Source organism: Scatophagus argus, chromosome 24 (genome assembly GCF_020382885.2).
Source record: "Scatophagus argus isolate fScaArg1 chromosome 24, fScaArg1.pri, whole genome shotgun sequence".
NCBI lineage: Eukaryota > Metazoa > Chordata > Actinopteri > Scatophagidae > Scatophagus > Scatophagus argus.
Genome location: NC_058516.1, coordinates 7,205,981 through 7,226,494, shown reverse-complemented (window position 1 = coordinate 7,226,494; position 20,514 = coordinate 7,205,981). Strand labels below are relative to the sequence as shown.

Sequence of the window (20,514 nt, the reverse complement as noted above, 5' to 3'; positions counted from 1 at the left end):
AATTTGAAGGCTCTCGACTGGGCGGTTTATATGCTCTTATTTGGTGAATAGCTATAACGTAACCATGAAGGACGTCAGAATAATCTTTGGAGTGAGTGCTTTCTGATGCCGCTTAAGTGACAGTGCGCTTATAGCCCATACGCAGTTCCTCGGCGAGCAGGGTTATTGACACGTGAGATGCCTGGCATTTATGACTTGAGGGAAAACTTATACATAGTTTACTTGAGATACTTGAGATGGAAGAGCCAAGAAGACTTAAGTGTAGACTGACTGTAGACTGTTAAAGTCAAGTACCATTTTATTTTTATTTTAAAGATTATACAGTTTGACTTTGTGGGTTCTATGTTTAAAGAAGCTGAAAGCGTTTGATGCGTTTGTCACAGATTTCGTCCGTCCGCTGTCATCAAGTTCATCTAAAGCTTGCACACACATTGTAGAGACTGCATGAAATAACACAGCTAGTCATTCAGAATCAGTCACTTTTACTTGTTTGCTTAGCGCTGAGAATATTTGTTTTAAATATTCTACTGTCTCATCTCTTATAGGTCCCGCTCGTGCTCTGCCTCCAGAGAAAGATGAGGTAAATCCCAACACACACACACGAACACACAGCCTGTCAATTTGAAGATTATATTTGTGAGTGTGTGGGTGTGTGTGTATGTATATGAAGTCTTTTTTTGTTCAGTTCATTTTTGCATTTGCGAAAAGGAAATAGGAGATTCAGAACAAGACCAGGAGGAGGTCATCAATTAAACGCTGACGAATAACACGGGTGCAGTTAATTTCACTGGGGTTTAGACACCACATTGAAAACAGATGTAAATAAATACATGTGCAGATGCGTTAATTGGTGTCTGCAAAATATATTTTATATACTGGGTGTCTTTCAGAACGTCTGGGCTTTATACATGAGTTTCATGACCATAATTTGAGAATGAGATACAAAGTTAGTGAGTGTTTTAGGACACGTCAAGGACAAATCCCGAATTCTCTGTACTGTTTCATTGTGATACAAGAAATCACCAGAAAACGGAGACATTTCTGTCCTCGTGGTTCCCAGGGGCTTATGAATAGTTGCTGTTTTCCATTTAATTGACGGACATTCGACTTTTGACTGCTGTTAAATCTCTTATGAAAATACAAAACTGTTATTAAAGAGGGATCCATGGTGATGGTGGGTGACTTTGATACAACATGGTTCATCAGTTACTGTCGGTGATTCCACAGGTAGGTTTTCAAAAATTGTATTGCATCGATATCAAATAAAGATGATCTGTTAAACCAGTGCTGCTGTAGTCTTTATATTTTTGACATTTTAGTTCTGTTGTAACATCGCCGACGTCAATGATTTGCGCTTGTACCATTTGGATTGTGATCCCAGAAAGATTATGTAATCCCAGAGTTTGTTGAAACAGTAATTTCTGTGAAGTCATCCTTGCTTGTCCTAGTAAAACTTGAGTAATAATTTGATGCTGTTACGATCAACTAAACTGGCACCTTAAAACACTTCATTTGCTAATTGTGTCAAGGCTATAATTGATGTGCAAAGATAATTGTTGTGTTTTGGCAACTTTTTTTCCCAGACTTTCTTTTCATGAGGAAGATCTGTCACAACTTTTCTGTGTTATATTCAAACGGTATTTGGGACGACAGCTGATGCTGTTGAAAGTTATTGTTCCCTATTCAGATTGCTAACCATCGATTTCATGTGCGTTTCATTTAATCAAGAGGCATTTCATCTCTCCGACTCGCTGGGCTCTTGTCCTGGTGGCTGAATATAAATGAGAAGTGGCAGTGACATGTGAAGGATCACTTGTGTCTCCGGCATTTCGACTGCCCCTGTGGTACAAGCATAGCAAACCAATTGATGCTTTTAGGGTGGAGGAAGTGTGTTTGGAGCCGGTGAGGAGGGGGCGCGTTGCTTTTCTTTGCCATGCCCAAGGCTGTTCATTATCAACACGAGGGAAGGTAATCATTGAAGTGATCCAATTTTAACGGGGCTGATTGTGGCCAATTTGGGGAATGAATACTCTGAGTCTTTGTTCTTCACTCTCTGGCCTGGTTCTTCTTTAGCCCAGTTTGTGGCCCACTTCTGTTTCTAGAAGGACAATCGATTTTGGGGCAATTGTCTTTTTATTTATTTTTTTTTTTCCCTTTTGAAAATGTGGCAAGTTCACAAGCTCGGTTTCTAAATTTTGAAGCCCTCCCTTCATATAGTCAGGTGTTTGCCCGCATCCTTCATGTAGCCTTAAAGTACTCTCATCCAGCGTAAGCGTTTTGTTACATCTTGCGTGTCTCTTTGTAGAGTCCATTGAGGGAGTATTGCTTCGTTGAAGGTTTGAATGTGGCCTACATTACAACCTTATGGCCTAGATAGCAGTGAGTACTATTCATGACTGTTTCCCAGAGACACTGGAATCTAATAATGTGGATTCAGACTGATGAAGAGCCTGGAGCTACTGTACTGACAGTGTGCTGTTGACCCATAATCTGGTAACATTTGTCTGTTGGCTCTAAATAACTTGTTTCAGTGTAGAAAATGTTCCCATGATTCCTTTAACTTGGCTTATCTACACGGATGATGCTGCTCGCAGTTGGAGTGTGTGGCACTTGGCTGTCGTGGTAACTGTTTCCTTTCTAAAAATCTCTCAAATGAATTGATTTGAGAAAATAAAGTCCTTTGAAAAGGTTGGACACCATGGCTAAAACCCGTTCTCAGGTGAAGTATTTGATGTTCAGTGAACTGTGTAGGGTTTGGGTTGCCGGGGCCCCCACCCACATCTGTCGCCCAACACACATCGCACCAGCCCTTTCTGGGAACGCCTTGGGGTCCACTCGGAAGAGGTGGAGGAAGTGACCGGGGAAAGGGAAGTCTGGGCATCCCTGCTCCAGTCCTGGATAAAGCAAAGAGAAAATGGATGGATGGATGAACTGTGCATGTAGAAATACACAATGTACTTATTTTGTTTGCTGAAATGTACAGTTTGTCATTCAGCTGTGACTTTACAGGACTGAAAGTGATTGTTTTCTTCATGGAATAATCTATTGATCATCTTTGCCTTTTAAATTGTTTGCTTTGTTTAAAAACAAATCATAATTATTAAAAACGTTTTTTTTGCTTGAGAAATGACTTTGACGATTAGCAAAACATTTGTGTCAGTTGGGTAGTTTGCTTTAAAATAAAACATATTTCATTAAGGCTTACAAAGTACAGTATTTCCCTCTGAAATGTGGTGAAGTAAAAGTATGAAGACCCAAAACAGAACTTTGGGGTTGAAGGAGTTTGTAGAAAACCACAGGTTAGAATAGCTGTTAAAGCTCCTGATGTTTTATGGTTGGTGTAGTGAAACCTCTGATGTGTTGTGTTAAGAAGAACATTAAAATGTACGGATTTTTTGTGTTGGCGTGGTTCACATGAGCTTCAAAACCAGAAAGCAGCCCAGGAAAGTCGCGGAGGAGGACGTACCAGGATAGGATTCAGTTGTTGAAGTCACTGTTCACACGTTTGTTCAGCTTTGCAGTAGATAATGACAGAATTCTGTCACTTGGTTTAGCTTTTGAGAGATGTTTGATTACACTGACAGGATTGTCTTGTTTTCTGCCGTTTGTGCAGAGTAACGTGTTTCCAATGCACTTTTGGTGGTAGTAATTGAACGTGAATTGTCCACGGGATTCCCACAGTGGACTCCACAGCAAAACGGCTGTTCTTGCCGAATAATCTTAGTTTTTTGTTTGTTTGTAGTGTAAATCTGAAAAAAATCCAAATTGTCTGCTGAATGGATGGAGCAACGTGATTTAAAAATAGGTAGACCTATTTTTTGCAGCGTATCGGCGCCGCCTCCGTTCTGTGCGTAAAGGCGCATTAAGAGGTGGCACAGCAGCTGATAATCCAGACAGGAGGTGCTTTTGGTACCAGCTGCTCATATATCGTGTGTGTGTGTGGAGAGAGGGAGAGATCTGTGGATCAGCTGAGCTTCTTTTCTTTTTAACTTTTCTTTTTTTTCTACTTTAACTTTTTCTCGTCGCAGGTCACGTTTTGCACTGACGCGCCGCCATCGCAGACTTTTCCTGGACTCCTGTCAAGCTTGTGTTGACATGGTCCTTTTCTTCCGGAGACGGAAGTTATTAATGGGATTCCTCTCTCCTGTGCAACACCTGAGGGCAGTCGGACAGTGAGCCGCGGGGCGTCTGCAGGCTGGATGGACAGCATGTCTCCACAGCAGCAGCAGCAGCAGGACAGCCTGAGCCGAGGCGGCGGGCAGCAAGACAACAAACGGGTATGAGATTTTTTTTTTATGTCTCCACACTGTGTTAATGCTGATACTTGAGCTCCGCTTTTAACTGCGACGGAGAAAGAGGTAGACGAGGGAACTTTGTGATTTCTTTATGTTGAACTTCAGCATGACTCCGCGCCATGATAAATATTTTAGCGTCTCAGCGTGGACTCATTTCGCGGATGAAATAAGACAAGCGAGCGAATTTTCCTCGGGAGGTATCAGACCGGTCAATGAGTGTATAGTCAACGCTGTCCAGGAGGGTGAGGGGTGAGTTCAGAGTTCAGGGCTCTTACCCAAGTGACACCCCGCCTCCGGTGTGCGAGACACCGCAGCAGCAGCCGTAAACACCGGGAATATGGCAGCGATGCAGAAGGAAGTCAAGTGGCTGTCAGCCCGCGTCTGGGTAGAGCTCAAACGACGGCGATTAAGGTACAACCTGGCCACACAGTGTAACACTGGTGGACGGTCTCAGCAGAATGAGGATCAATAGGTAGTAACTCTGTTAAAATACATTCAGTTCATCGTTTCCGGCTGCCAAATAGCATTTATATAATTTGTTCAGTTACTTTATAAATACACACTACAGCTGGTAGCAGATACACGGAGAGTTTAGGTGTTTGTTATTGTGTTTATCAACAATTAAAACTCTCCAAGCGTGTGTTCCTGTGTGTTTAAACCAAATGAGTGCTTGTTGACATAATGTAATAACAGCTGCACTCCCATATAATTACACAAAAACGTTAATGCTTAATAACACACTGTAAGACTTTGCGTGCTCACGCTGTATATCACTGTACACAGTTACAGCATTTGCTGCGTCAAGCACTTTCATGGGAGTAAAATTTAAGTGTCTTCCAATGCAGTTTTACAAATCAACTTTATTGAGTTTTGTCACCTGCATATGAATTTTAGCCAACCCTCCACTATAATTCCATGTTATTATTCCACCTGCCATTGAATGTTTATTGTGGAGGAAAAATGGCCCAGTATTTGTGTGTTCCAGCTCCTCTCGCTTTTCTGTTTTATGTTGCTGTGAGTTGAGCGCAGTTGCTTTTTGCATTGCTTGTGTGAGCTTCAGAAGAAGTGATGGATGGTGATGTAGAGGCCACAGTATGCGCCGCGTCCTTGTTTTCATTAATGAGTGACGCCGCATCGGCTCCACCTTCTGCTCTGCACAGCCTGTTCTGAATCAAGAAGATACAGAAGTGCAGTATGTCGGCCCCCTGCTGCCGATCCCTTCTGCAATATGAGCGAGTACAGTGGGCTCTGTAATGAGTAAAATGTGTGTTCGCGCGTTTCAGAATTTTGGCCACAAATTAAAGTTTTCAGCGTGGCTGCTGCCCTATCGGTTTTAGTCAGTTGAGTGGGACCTGTGGCCCCCCGCTCCATGAATGAATTTCCTGTTAGCTGCTCTCTGTTCTGTTCTGAATCATAGTGTGTGATATTCAGGCTGGGCTGGTGTTACCCATTAGATTTGTTTCCCAGCATTAAAGCCCTTCAAGTTTATTTTTAGGCGTGAAAGGCAGCGTTGTCTTGTCTTGGCTGGAGTGTAAGGAATGTTTCACCACTATGTGACCCCCCCACTAAATCAGTCATATTACATTGTGAAATATTGTCAGATATGTGTGGACGTGCACGGTGGTTATAGGATGGAGAGGGATTGAGCTTTTCTCAGCGTCTCTCTCTCTCTACACTTATTAGATAGACTGCCATGAGATTTGTTGCACACATTAGTGTCCCCCTCAGGGTGAAATGTAATAACTTGGTGGTTCCCCGAGTTTATCAGCTCAAAACCAGTGACAGACTTATAAGCCTCTGTTTAACTTTGTACGGGAGACTCAAGGCAACGCAGCAACCTGCAAGGTGAGGGCCATGTGACCGGCCGGAGGCCGAGCTGACACCGCTGCTTGTGAATTCATTGACAAGCACGTTTATTGTTGGCTGACTACGACTGGCTGTACAAACGGTTACCTCACTGACCACGTTGGCTCTCGGTGTAACCGCACGGTAAAACTGCAGCCGTTTACTGAAAATTATGCTTATGGCCTAATAATTACATTATTGAGGTGCATCTTCATCAGTTATTGAGAGTCGACATTCTGAAAAAAGAGGGAAAGAACGCTTCAGTGCAGTTTTTAAAATCAGATTAACTTGGGTTATGTTTTCACTATTAATAATGAATATAATGTCAAGTAAATAACAATGAATAATATCATGTTTTGACAGCATTTTAGTCCAGTCTGGTTTTGTCGTCAGAATTTTTATATTGTGCTAAATGACTGATAAAATAATGGAAACAATAAATAGCAGCAGGAAAGGCAGAAAGGCAGCAGGTTAAATTTTAGGGTTTTTACCTTTGCTGTTTAACTTCTATCAGTTTGCCAAGCACATTTGCTGTAGGTGCTCCTTCACCGTTTCCTGCAGCTAAAAATCAAACTCATGTAATATAAACTTCACCATGTTAAATGGTAATAATTGCTTTCCTTTAAAACAGTTTTAATAAGAGATGTGGTTAAAGAGGGTTGCTATGCAAGTAGTAGCGTGGGAGTCGCTGTGGTTACTTGCAAACTGCCATTAATTATAAGACGTCAGTGTAGATGGCTGTAGTTAGTGTACTTCAAGGTCATTCCCATTAGAAGAGTTCAGTCATTAGATTGAAAGGTTAGGTGACCTGTCTTCTGACCAGATACACTCGCCGTTTGGTGACGGTACCGCAGCGTGCGTTAATCTGACATACAATGAAAGAAGTGTGCTTATGTAAGGGCTGTTTGTCAGACTGCTTCGCACTCACAAATCCGTCTTCAATTAGATTAAATTAAACTTTAATGATCCATGCGGGGAAACTCGGATAATAGGATCCAGCAGAGAAAAATAGGATCTCAATATGGCTCCAAGCAGCTCCCGGTGGGGTGCGGCACCGTGGGAGCAGCACATTCATCTTATATGTTGACACCACAGACACAACTTTAATACTTACACACACTAAAATATAAATAAGTGAGTAGTTGAGGTGTGAGAGAGGTCAGGAGTGTCGGGCACAGGCAGACAGAGGCAGCTGATTACTGAAGGCAATACAGGCTGTAAAATGTTGCCACCTGCTTAATGTGCACACTCTGACCTTCCTGTGTGTTTAAATTCTCCTGCTTCAACCCACCCTTCCTTTTGGAGGCCACAGTCCCAGCGGTGTGATGAATGTGTCGGACACCGTGTGGAACAACGGCCTGTGTAATGAATGAGGAAAGTGTAAACATGACACAAGCATGGAGGATATTCAGTCCACCTCTCTGTGAGGTTGCTGCGTGTTTAAATCTGGGATTATTTTACAGCCGAAGTGGAGAACAAATATGAGGCTATGAGGAAAGGTGAACACATGCAAAATATAAATGAAAGTGTTGATGTCATGTCAGTAGCATGGCATTGCAGAAGTATGCACTGAAGTTAGCACGCTAACCAACTAGCTCCAGCTCATGACTTCTCGTCGTTCCACTTCGTACCTGAAGATGCGGTAGTCCAGTAGCATCGCTCAGCCCTCCAGAGGCGGGTGCTCACTGATGCCCGACTCCCCCCTCCTCGCCGCTCTGCTGCTTCGTGCCTGAGTCCAAGAGGACGTTGGTGCCAAATGTGAAGAAGTTCCCTCAACCTCTCCTGAGATATCACATTAAGGAGAACAGGATGGGCGGCTCGGAGGCTCTGAATAGTTGGTTTCCTTTGATGTATACCGGTGGGATCTAAAGATAGAAACTTAATTCATCTTCTCTCTCCCTCTCTCTCTCTCTCTCTGAGTTTAGTCAACTTTGTTACATGCATGTGTGTGTGTTTAATAATGCGGTGGTCAGACGGTATTGTGATGTGTTTGAACTCTGAGTTGTCTCTTGTCTTGTAGCGGATGAAGTCTCAGAGTTACCGTCGCCAGTCCGCCCCGTCTCTGGTCATCACCAAGGCTCTCACCAGGTCCAAGACTCTCTCCAGGTACTGTAAAAAAAAAACATTTAAAGGCCAGACTCATATACTGTGCACTGTGGTTTACAGTGAATCTGCAGCAGCTGTGTGTGTGTGTTTAGCTCCTGATTTACTTGGACAGCAATTCATTGGGTAGTCTGCTCGTGGGCTGTGAATGTGAAAGTGGGATGGTGAGATTTCATTTTTAAAGGTAATGATAATGTAGGGATCTTGACTCGGTCTGTTTACTTAAACAATCAAATGTAGTTATTGTTCCATGTTTTGGGGATATTTTTTTTAAGCTTGTAATTTTTATATTGTGTAATTTCTGTATGTGGTGCAGCACGTTGGATATTTGTGCGGTGAGACTTTATTATACAAGCTATCATAGAGATTTATGTAGAATTAAGGAGAAGTCGAGTTTTTCTTTTCCCATCTAAATCGTCTTTATGGCTGATACAAACTCCATTCATAGCAGAGGCAGAGAATTTTCCCTACAGTAAACCATACCTAAAACATTACATTCATGCCCCTCCCCGTATTCCAGCCCGTAGTCGTATACATGTACGCGCTGTACGTGATCACCTGGGTGAGCAGTATCAACAGCGCGGCTCGTTCAGGGTTTCAGCCAAACCGTGATGTTCAGTGTGACCGCAGGTACCTGCAGCCCTCACCACAGCGAGCAGGTCAGTTACAACATCCTCAGAAACAGCCATACCTCATCCAGTTGTCTTAGACAGAGGTCACTGAGGTGACGCCACCCACGTGTGCACGCACACACGCACGCACGCACGCACGCACGCACGCACGCACGCACGCTCATTCCCCAGGCACAACCCAGAGTGAGGTGTTGAATCCACTGGATAGATAATCCTCCTGTAACTAGACTTACCAGAGGATCAGGCATCTATTAATAGCCCTGCCGTTGAACATATGGACTGGAAAAGTGAAGAAAAAATAACCTCGTTAAAAACCTCCACAGAGGGTGAGGCGGGGCACCTGGCCTGTTGACAGTGTTTGTGTTCTTGTTTTGTGACATCGTGCTCAGTGTTGACATGGTTCACGTAGTTTACTACTCGCATGAAATCAGTTCTCGAAATAATATCCGTTGTTATTTCCGTCTCGTACGGCGAGTGGATTTGTTCCATCAGAAATCTTTTCTGTTTTCAGCCGTTTTTTGTTCTTGTCATATTTGGTTGAAATTGCTCTTCAGTCCAGATGAAATGTGCAGTGAAAGGTCAAAAAAAGGCTAATTATTTTTTTTCTTTTGATTTTGGGCCTTCTGACCCACTTTGCCCCCCCTGAGTGGAGTAATTCAACGTTTTACTTCTGGAGAGAAATCCAGTAAATGTTCCTTTAAAAAGGGCATGTGGTTGTGAAGTAAACAGACCAAGTAAATAAAAATAATAATTCCAACAATAAAGTAGTTAATCTATTTCAGTTTGTTGTTAGTTTGTTGGTATGACTGTTAAACTCGATCAGTTACATTCTGTGCGGTATTAAAAAGGTCTTAAAGGAACAAAGGATTGCTTGCAGTCAAAGTTTGATCTCCGGGGTTACAAAACACCCAAAGAGAAAACCTTAGGCTCAAAAACATGAATCTGTTTGCAGAATAAATCAAAAGGATCCTTGTACTAAAGCAAGACATTTTGATGTATTAAATAAAATCCGTCAGTGATTTTGACTCCGTGTGTTGGTATTGCAGAGAGAGCTTCCTGGTTCCTGTGTGCCCAGAGACCTGCCCGTTGGTCCAGTCCTTCCTCGCCAACTCCGATAGGTCGTTTCTTCTCCACGGACATGCTCAGCTCAAGACCGGGATGCAGACGCAGGACCGACACCTCTTCCTGTTCACTGACATACTGGTGATGGCCAAAGCCAAGTAAGCGCAAGTGTTTGTGTGCGTGTTGCTGCATTTTTATCCCTGTGATGAACAGTTTGGTCTGCTCCTTGTGTCCGTCAGCGGCGAATTAGGCTAATATCAGGGTCTGAGGCTAAGACTGGAGCGTGGATGTGCGCCTTCACGATGGCGCTCACGTCTCTCCCTGCGTTCCCAGATCAGCCAACCACTTCAAGCAGAAGGCCCAGGTGCGCGTGTGTGAGATGTGGACGGCAGGCTGCGTGGACGAGGTGTGTGAGGGAAGCATGAACCCCGAGAGGAGCTTCGTCGTGGGCTGGCCGACCTGCAACTACGCCGCCACGTTTAGGTAACGCGGAGACAAACGTCGACGTGTTAATGCCTTAAGCTAGTTCAGCGGTGTCATTATTTATGTTGTTGTACATCTGCGCACAAGGACAAAAACACACACAAACGGCGGCGTGCACCGGAATGTGCCGAGTGCATAAACACAGATTAATCCCGGCATATGTTCAGATAAACACGCAGTCGACTTATGCATGTGTTTCATCTGTTTTGTTTGTGTTCAGAACGTGTTCATCTGAGGAGGTCCTTTAACGAGAGTCAAAGCGACAACATTAACATTAGGCGTCTATAAACTCGATCGGGATTCACGTTCACGCTGCCTCCCTTCAGAGACTGTACCATGTGTTTATGTTTCAAGAGTAAACACGCCGGTGAGGGTGTAAACTTGACCTGAAAGGCCACGTGAAGAGAAAACAAGCACAGGAACTGAACGATATCCCAACCATGCAAATAACGGGGAACAAAACAAAACAAAAACAAAACACACCAGACCAGTTCACCAGTATCTTGCTTTAGCTGAAATGAAAATCTATTTAAGTCGTTCTGTAACTCGATAAAACCCGTTATAACCGTTCTTCTGTGTTCCCCTCAGCTCTGCAGAACAGAAAGAGAAATGGCTCGCCGCCCTCAAAAGGTAAAGTCTCGCCTTCACGTATCAACATGAATTGTGTTCTCGTGCGTGTGTGTGCGTGTAGAGAGGAAATGTCACACACACACTCCGTGTTTCTGCTGTGATTTCTCTCCAGTCGGATAAAAGCAGAGAAGGAGCAGGAAGAACCTAAAACCATTCCACTGAGAGTGTACGGGAAGGGGATCAATACTTTTGCTGTTGTAAGTTTGTGTTTCTGCATCTGCTCTTACGTGTTTGTGTGCCAAGTTAACATGGTGAAGATTTTACATGGAACCAGTGGTTCTCGTGACCCGTGTGTGTCCGCTGCCCCACCCCCCCTTAGACCAAGACGCTCCCGGTCAGCAACTCGGATTCAACCAATGAGGTCGTCCGACTGGCCCTGCAGCAGTTCAGCGTCATAGTGAGTAACGGAAAACAAATACGACAGTCTGCTCGGCCTGCATATCTGCAATGACAGTGTGGACACCAGAATGATTTTTCTGCACAATATACTGCATTTGATGGTGACGTATTACATAAAGCCACACCAGTTTCTCAGCCTGTTGCAGACATATCACATCAGTGTACATGTTGGCAGTAAAGTAAAAATGTCAGTACAGAATTGCCAAAATTAGGTTTGAGGTCATGTAGAAATACATAGTTTGTGTTTCAATAAAGATTTTTTTTTTTTTTTTTTGAACTCCCAAATAATATCAGCATCAGCGTCATATCAGCTGAGGGAGGACGTTTCCCCAGCCGTGTAGCCTAAGCAGCCTGGTTGTGCAGCTTACATGTGATGTAAACACAGGGCGTGTGAAAAGCGACAGAGTGTACTGCTCTGTCGCCCCTCAGCTTCCTGAAAGATGTTTTTCCCTGCTCTCTGCAGAACAATGTGGTTTTTAAAGCATGATGTTCCCTGTGGGTGTGTGCGTGTGTCTTGTTTTTCTAACCGTCTTTGTCTCTGTCTCACTCAGGGAAACGTGAAGGACTTCCAGCTGTGGGTCATCTCTAAGAGAGACAACGTCCCGTATCCTCTCATCGGTCAGTGTTGTTGTACGACCTGGTTCTGTTCTGTAGGGGGTGGTGATAGAAAAGGCCTAAGGGCGATGGCTGTAAGGTTTGGCACAGGGGTGAGATGTTTCTTAGACACTGGAACCATTCATTCCCGGAGAAGAGTGTGCTTTGTATGAAGTTGCTCCTGTTGGGAAGGAGAGTGCGTGCTGACTACCAATGTGATGTTACACTGGTGATGCAGCAGCAGCAACAAAAACAAGGGAGTCATACTGCAATTTGTGCTCTGTCTCAGGTCATGAGTTTCCCTTCAGTATCCAGATGAGTCATGTGAGACACACGACGTCTCAGGGAGGCGATGGCAGCGGCAGGGATGCTGCTGCACCACCCGCGGACAGACAGGTGGCCACGCAGGTGGAGCAGCTTCAAGTGTACAAGCAGTGCCAGTTCATCCTGAAACCTCGACCCGCCGAAACGCTGCCCTTGTCCGCAGGTGAGCTCATCTGTAATTCATTTTGAACGGGAATTAGAAATACAAGAGCGAGCGTTAACAATGCTGACGCATTCCGGGACGCTGTGCTGTGTCCTCAGAGTTGTCTCAGAAGCCATTTAAAAGGAGGCGTTCGCTCATCACCTGGGCCTTCTGGCGAGGCTCCTCCCCTCACCTGAACGAGCCGTCCCTCGGGGCGGCCCGCGGCTGCCTGTTTGGCCAGCCGCTCAGCTCCGTTTGCGTAGAGGACGCTCTGCCGAAGCCCGTCATGGTGAGTCTGTTTGCACCCGATGCTCTCAGGTCTTTCATTTAAAGCAGCTGCACCAAACAGGTCAAGGTCAAGTCAAAAAGTGTCTACAAACGGCAGCCTCAGTTTGAGTCCCTCAGTGTCATCATGTTATACACCCGCAGATGTGCTGAAGATGTTCTAAACATTAAAAAGCCACTGAAATAGTTGAAAAACAGTGCTTGTGGCCTCCTGAGGTAACAAGTGCTAACAAGAACAGAGTGCCAGTGTCCGTTATGCACACGTTTAGCAAGTATTACGTTTGTCATGTCACCGTTTAGGTTTTTGTTTTCACGATGTTGCCTTTGTGTGCCATTAAAGTGTCGGAAGCTCACAGTCATACGACAGTTATTCCATTTTAATTTGTCGTGCAGAAAGCAGTAACATCACACATGCACTGTCTAACATCCAGACAGCAGCCTCCCACATTAAGACCGCTCCTTTATTTAGCTCACATGAGCGCACGTTTTGTCCTGCATGTCAGTTTATAGAACAAGCCACCAAACAGCTGCCCACGTGCTTAAAAATCACTTACTTTTGATTGCGGTCCAAGAAACAGGCTGAGGTACTAATAGCAGGAACGCTGTCCCTTTGTTCCACTCGTCTCTGACCAGGACATGCTGACGTTTCTGTACCACGAGGGTTCATGGACGCGGGGGATTTTCCGTCGCCCGGCAGGGGCTCGGGCCGTCAGGGAGCTGCGGGACAGTCTGGACAGCGGAGAGTTTCAACTTCCTCTGACAAGAGACCACGTTTTTATCATTGCTGGAGTCTTCAAGGTATGACACCGCCTGTGTGTGTGTGTGTGCGTGTGTGCGTGTGTGCATGTGCTTGTGCGCACTTCACTTAAACCTCACTCGGGTTTGAAAGAAGCACTTTCCCGGACCGAACCCTGGGGTCTTTAAAAACATGGCTCTTACCTGTTGAGCTTGAGAGGTGCGTTGTGTTAGTCACCTCACTGACCCACATCTGTAAGCACAAAATTAATCTGCATCCATCCTACTCAGCCCGCGTCTGACACAGTACGCAGCTACAGTGGCAGGACGAGCTGTTCAGATTGGCTTGATAATGTGATCTGGATTATAACCCGTTATTATCTGGAGGGATAAACAGAGAGCTTCTGTGCACGAGTGCTTAAATGTGTCACGTGTTCGCACGACAGCACCGGACTCGTCTCCTCTGGTTTCATCATGAAGTGCACATTCAGTACTCTTACCTTAATACTAAAAATGTCTTAGACACGTTCATTTAAGTGATAGGTGGAAACACTCTAACACTGATGTTTCAGGGACAAAGAGCAGTAATGAACATGAAATCATTTGTATGCCTTTATTGTGAGTGTTACATTTGCAGACAGACGTAACCAGAGAAAACACAGGCATGGCTGACTGACGGGTGCGTGTTTTCAGGATTTCCTGCGCAGCATCCCAGGCAGCTTGCTGTGCTGTGAGCTGCATGAAGAATGGATGGATGTGCTGGAGGAAGAAGAGGAGGAGGAAGAACAAGTGCAGGACATAAAGAGGTAACCATACACACTGTTAGTCTGTCTTGCTTACTGTCACACACTCTTTGCGTGTGAAACAGTATCTGATTCGGCGTTCTTCCTGCAGGATGATTTGTCGCCTGCCCAAAGATAACGTCCTGCTGCTACGCTACCTGTTGGCCACGCTGAACGGCATTCAGGGCAACGCCCAGGAGAACCAGATGACGACTTTCAATTTATCAGTGTGCATCGCTCCCAGCATGCTCTGGCCTCCCGGAGCGCCTTGCAGCCCTGAGGTGGAGGGAGAAGGAACTAGGAAGGTAAGGCGAACGACGAACCGGGTCAGGTTTTTCAGCAGATTCCGACTGCGAACCTCCGCAGAAAGCGGCTTCGTTTGTTGAGCGCAAATACTTCAGCGACAGGAGTTACAGTTTCAGTACAGTAGTTTTTCATCACTTTTCTAACAGGGAAACAGTTTGTTACAGCCACCTTAGAGTGGAATCAGTGTTTGAAGCTTAAGACTTAAGTTTTGGGGTTGAATATCAGTGTGACACATTGTGGAGTCTGGCCCAGACCTAAATAGAGTTGGCTGCTCCTGCTGTAATGACTTTGTCAACCAGGCTCGTTGCAACACGGTTAAATCAGCCTGTCTAAGCCATGTCACAGCTCAGCAACAAAGAGGAGTTTGTTAGTGCTGCATGCAGGCCGTGAAAACAAACAAAAAAACCTAAGAAACAATAGCGAACCACATGCCTACATTTACCTTATTAACTGCTACTGACCTGGGATCAGGACGAAGGCCACTCCTCTGATTTGGAACTGAAAATTTTGGAAAAACCTCATGATCTGAAATCTAATTTATAGCATATTGAGTAATAGAGCATATTGTATTATTTTGCGTTAGAAGTATCATTCACAGAAATGCTGAGCCGCCTGAACTGCCGACCCAATGTTGTTTTTTGTGTTGGTTTCTTCCCGTTAGTAAGTGCATTTTAACGCGTCTTAGCCACATCGAGCTCCTCTGTTAGGAATGTTTCACAGTCAGCTTTCTAAAAGGCTAAAACCTCCCGTTCGGAACAGTTTGACAGGAACAGAGCAAACTCCAGAGATAACGACCGGTATTAGACATTTTGTTCTGAAAGTATTAAGCGTTGTAACGCAAGCGGCTGCTCACAAACGATGCACTTTACGTGGTGAAAGCCAGGGACAGGACTGCTAAGTCTGGACACTGACAAAAACAGCCGTTACACTCGTGAAATACGGGCCTCTCTGTTTTCCTCTCGTCGGCCGCAGGTCTGCGAGCTGGTGAAGTTCATGATCGAGCACTGTGAGCAGATTCTGGGAGAGGATCCATCCTCCCTGTTCGGAGGGCCACCGCAGAGGCTGAACAGCGATGACGTGGGATCAGGTACAGAAACAAGTGAACCGTGACTGTGTGTTTTATGTTTAGTCAGTCTATTTCCTGTATACATTACGAAGGTTCTGTTGGAAGCAGTCGACGATCTCTTAGACCTCAGCTGACCCATGAGCTAATGGCTAAATAGCTCAAATCACATTTATTGAACCGCTATGCACATGAGACTTAAAAATGGGCATTTTGGGATCAAGTTGTAATTTTTGACATGTCTGGCATCTAAGAAGAACTAACTGTATGGATGACTAGAAGTTAGAAAATGAGATTTTTATTTCATTGTTTCTTTAAAAGCCAATCATAAAACGTTCTGGACGGAATAGAGAAAACTCTCCAGGAAGGATTTAAGTTTGTTGTTTTTGCAAGCAGTCTGTTTGTTGCTGTCCTCAGACATGTTTTTCTCTCGTGCATGTGGGCCATCAGACTCCTGGCTGTACCCTCTGACCGACTCATCCTACGACAGTCTAGAGAACGAGCTGGACAACGGCAGCGGCGGATCTCCGGGTTTCAGCAGCAGGAGGCACCTTAGACCCAAACCACTGCAAGGCAGCCTGGACTCCATCCTCACGTTCAGCGACTACGACCAAGACACCGACCCAGATACGCACCAGACCGAAAGCGACAGCCCCAGCGGCCCGAACTTACGTCCGCTGGGGAGAAGCAGAGGCAGGAGACAGGACACGGGCATCTCCCGCCCCAGCCAGAATGCCCAGACCGCCGACACCTCCTCCACCCTGGACTCCCCGGGCCCGGACGGTCCGCACAGACGGCGGCGGCGCTCGGAGCCGGCTATAGCCTACGTGGCCAAGTTTGGGCCACGTGTTTCGGGAAGTTCCGACGGTCTCACCGGTGAGGACGAAGAAGAGGTTTCCGAGAAGCCGAGCGGCCACGTGCTCGCACGCTCACAAGGCGAGACCGCGTCGACCCTGCCCGGCGTGAGGTCAGCAGCTCTGGAAGCGAGCTCCTCCAGCCTCTCCTCCACCCCCAACTCCCCCGCACCAACGCGCTATTCCCTGGACTCTCCTGACTCCCTGAGCAGCGACCACAATCGGACAACCAGACGGGGACTTCGCCCGACCAAGCCGCGGCCGCCCTCCGGCGGACAGGCGGACCCGGAGACATGTGCGAAAGGCTCCGAACCCAAAGAACCACTCAACTGGGGGAACTTGAAAGGCTGCCGAGGCCTCCACCCAAACTCTTGGCTGAAGAAAGGCCGGAGGCTGTCGCTGACCCAACAGGACAACTCAGAGAGGGAAGAAGAAGCCAAGACCGAGGCGAGTGCGACTATGGCAGATTATATGCACCGTTTGTGTCAAATACGGATCTGAAACACTTATGCCAGTTTGTACTAATAGAAATGTTACACGCTTATCTCCGCTACATGTATTGGTTGGTTGACAAGTTTAATGGTCCCAAGCGCTTGATAAGTCATTAAAATTTATGTACACAATGTAAATTGAATGTTTTAAAGTACTAAGCTAGACGATGACATCACGGGCACTTTTTACCATCTACTGACAATAAGTTAAACTAATGAGAGTAATCGTTGCGGCCTCCGTTTAATCACAGCTGATTATATGTCTCCTATTTTTCAGTCTTTTAGTTTTTAATTAGTGAGGGAAGGACGGTTCAGCCACTGAAATAGTGTCGGTGTGTGTTTTGGAGGTGTGAGCTGTGGAGATGTATGCCTTCCCTTAGTTTTAATGGAACGAGATGGCAAAAAAAAAAGTCAATGTCTTTTTCGAGCGTGACATGGTTATGCAAATGTATCCACACACCTTGTTGTGAGGAGTGTTATGCAGGAACTATTATATTTTAGGCATCACTGTGCAGAAGGAAGCGCCCGCCCACTCACGGATGAGAGGCTAACGTCACGAGCAGGGGCATATTTCCCTCTGTGCAGGGATACGGAAAGAAAACAGTTCCTACATGAAACGGCTCACAACGAGGTCTGCGGACTGACTAAGCAAGACGATTTTCTCGAGTGAGACATGGCTTTAAATATTAAAAAAAAAAAATTAAATAAAAATACAAAAAAGTTTTTGGCAGTACAAGCGACGTGCCATCTGATTCCATTGCGTAAAGCGGACAGCTCTACAGTCGGTATGGCCGAAACGATTTCAGTGGAGAAACGGCACTATGGGAAAAAGATCACTTTAATGTTGGAACTGTTCCTTTATTTAGTTGTTAACGGAAACATTTCCACGGTCACATCATACAGGCCCCTCTGCTGCTATGAGTTTTCTTAATGTTTTCATTCATTATTACATTTTCCACGCACAGCTAGACTGCAGTCATACAAGTCTAACTTCAGTTTCCTGACTCATTCTTACACTGTGCTGTTTCGTAGTGTTAATTAGACTTCCTGTACTGATGTTTCAAAACAAACACTGGAGAGGGGGTTTAAAATAGCAGAATCGTCCTCCAGCTTTTGTTTTGAAACATCAGTACAGGAAGTCTAATTAACACTCAAACAGTGTAAGAATGACAAGTCATCCTGGTAAGTGAAGCGGGCTCAGGTAGCTGCACATAGGAGAGAATAGTCAGATGTCCTTTGTGGTTGATGACCTTTGACATGTTCCTGCTCAGGGCTGTTAGTTTGGTGTCAACAATATGTGCTCTCGGGGGTCATTTTTCTGTAGCGGCGCGTCCCGTCTCAGGGTGTACCAGCAGAGATCTTTAAGTGTTGCATGGTTTGTGGTAAGTGCTGACATTTTTTTCTGTTTCTCCAAACAGGGAGGAGCCACAGATAAGTCGCTCACTCTTGGGAAAGCCGTCCCAGAGAGGGGAAAAGGGAAAGCGGTCTCGAGCAACCAGTCCAAGCTCAACTCATCCAGAACCTCCAAAGATGCAGGGGAAGGAGGGGGTCACGCAGGGGGGAGGCCAGGCCAGGAGTCCAGCAAGTCCCGACAACTTAAACGGGACTCCTCGAGCCCTCCTTTCCACCACTGCTCCACAGGGAGCCTCCAACTTCCAAAGTCCTCCTGGTTCCATTCGTCAGACTCCCTGCTCAGTGACGTCCATGCCAACACCGGGGGCGGCACCGCCAACCACAGGTGTGCAGCAGGAAGTGAAGCCAGTGAGCTGAAGCAGCCATCGCCATCTCTGTTTTACAGGATGAGCGGGCCATCTCTGTCTCTGTTCAAGCAAAGCAAGTCTCGCTCCACGGAGGAGCAATGCAACGCCGGGCCGTACCAGCGCCGGGGGTCGGAACCCGGGCGGCAGGTCGCGGAACGAGCCTTCACCCGAGCGAGGCTGCCCAGCGACCCGGGACTGAAAGTTACCGAGGTGGACTCGCCGGCGGGGACGACGGAGTCCCGCTTCTGCCTCTCGCCCTACGCCACCAAAGCGGTGCGGGACTACTTCTCCTCTCACCCGTGCAGCAACCCCCAGAGCAGCCAGCAGGTGGCGCTCGCCCTGGTGGAGAGTCGCCGGGAGTGGCTGAAGAGATGCACCGACCCCACGGCGGAACCAGACTTTGACCAGCTTCTGTTCGCCGAAGAGTCCTACGTCTGACTGTGAGCAACACAAATCACACCGCCGCTTCCGACATAGCCGCCGTACGCACCACCTCAAAGGCGGCCGCTTTTCACTCGTTCATCAGACATCGTAGTAGTTTGTCGCGAGACTAGCTTTAAACTTTGCGTAGAGCTTATTGCCATTAAGGGAATGAACATTTTTGCTTGAATGTCCTCAAGACTAGATGTACGCATGCGGAAAGAATACAGCTTTGTGACCTTGTTTAAGTTGAAGTAATGCATTTATTACAGAGTAAGCAGATGCATTGTCATTGAAATCAGGCCAAAGTTGAAACCTGCCAATTAAAGTGACCTGCTGTTGCCTTTTGTTCACCTTGAACAATTGCTGTAATTTGTGCAAATGTGTTACGTGACAGCTAATTTAAGGAGTTAATGTTTTTGTTATTTTTTGTCTTCAGAGCAGAATTATGTTAGGATCCAAGCAGTTTTACGGCACACACTGTAAAGGTTGTGAAACAGATTAGATGATGGGCAAGCCTGACAGCAAGGTTCAATAACTAATCAATCATAGTTAACAGTGATTATCACATAGGATGCTTGATAGAGGCAGCCACTTTACACAGCTGGTAGTCGGCTAAACGACAGTCACCGTTTTCCTGCATGGGTACTTAATAAGAACATTAATTTCCTACGTAAACAACAGCTTATGTAATGGTTTAAACAATCGTAATTATAGCTTAGGTGGAGAGCCGTCAGTTCATGTTACTGTTAGCATCTATGCAATATGATCCAAATTTACACAAGTTGAATTAAGATCTTTATTTGCAGTTTAAATGGGAATTGTTGAGAGTGTCCTGAACAACATTAGTATTATTTGCCAAGTGTAGTCTTTGGAGGTACGTCACTTAAATTCCACGTGATCCCACACATAGGTGCAGAAGCTCCATTTGTCAGTGTGATCCTCGTTTTCCATGTGTTGCCAATAATGTGGTGTCACTGAGGCCTGTATTGATTTGAACTTGTCTCGTGCGTCCTGTGCTAATATTTCTGCTATGTAAACATAACCCCTGGAGGGGAAACAACACGTTCATGTTTAAGCTCTTTATGTTTTGCAGCTATAATCTTTGTTTAAATCGGCCACTTTATTATATTGTGTCTGCCTCCTTTCTATATATCTAATTTGTTAATACGCGTAAAAATCTGCATTTGCTAATAAAGACATATGATTGACAATGTGATCAACGTGACGTAATTATAGGTTTACATTTGCGGTCACCGGCATGAAAAAGGTCGGAAACAGGATACGTTTTTTTGTGTTGTTTTTTTAT

The 20,514-nt window shown here is 45.6% G+C and overlaps 1 protein-coding gene across 2 annotated transcripts; it reads left to right on the top strand.

Annotated features, from left to right (window-relative positions):
• Positions 1-606: 606 nt before the first annotated feature.
• On the top strand, positions 607-20,424 carry LOC124055300 (rho GTPase-activating protein 20-like). Of its 2 annotated transcripts, none has more exons than XM_046381972.1 (17): positions 607-1,227; positions 4,029-4,277; positions 8,161-8,246; positions 9,922-10,095; positions 10,271-10,420; positions 11,009-11,050; positions 11,163-11,247; positions 11,370-11,447; positions 12,001-12,067; positions 12,333-12,530; positions 12,629-12,798; positions 13,428-13,592; positions 14,223-14,335; positions 14,424-14,616; positions 15,590-15,704; positions 16,131-16,981; positions 18,444-20,424. In XM_046381972.1, exons 2-17 carry the CDS (start codon positions 4,200-4,202, stop codon positions 19,221-19,223), a joined length of 3,345 nt encoding a protein of 1,114 aa, XP_046237928.1. In that variant the 5' UTR covers positions 607-1,227; positions 4,029-4,199; the 3' UTR covers positions 19,224-20,424. The 2 variants fall into 2 exon arrangements, with proteins under 2 accessions (XP_046237928.1, XP_046237929.1); XM_046381973.1 differs by lacking the exon at positions 607-1,227 and adding an exon at positions 3,785-3,909.
• The last annotated feature ends 90 nt before the right edge of the window (positions 20,425-20,514 follow it).

What these genes read in the sequence shown, in the direction of transcription:
- LOC124055300 (XM_046381972.1), top strand. Translation starts at nt 4,200, where the DNA reads ATGGACAGCATGTCTCCACAGCAGCAGCAGCAGCAGGACAGCCTGAGC. An exon ending in GGCAGCAAGACAACAAACGG is followed by an intron (nt 4,278 to 8,160) that starts GTATGAGATTTT and finishes CTTGTCTTGTAG; the next exon opens with CGGATGAAGTCTCAGAGTTA. An exon ending in CAAGTGCAGGACATAAAGAG is followed by an intron (nt 14,336 to 14,423) that starts GTAACCATACAC and finishes TTCTTCCTGCAG; the next exon opens with GATGATTTGTCGCCTGCCCA.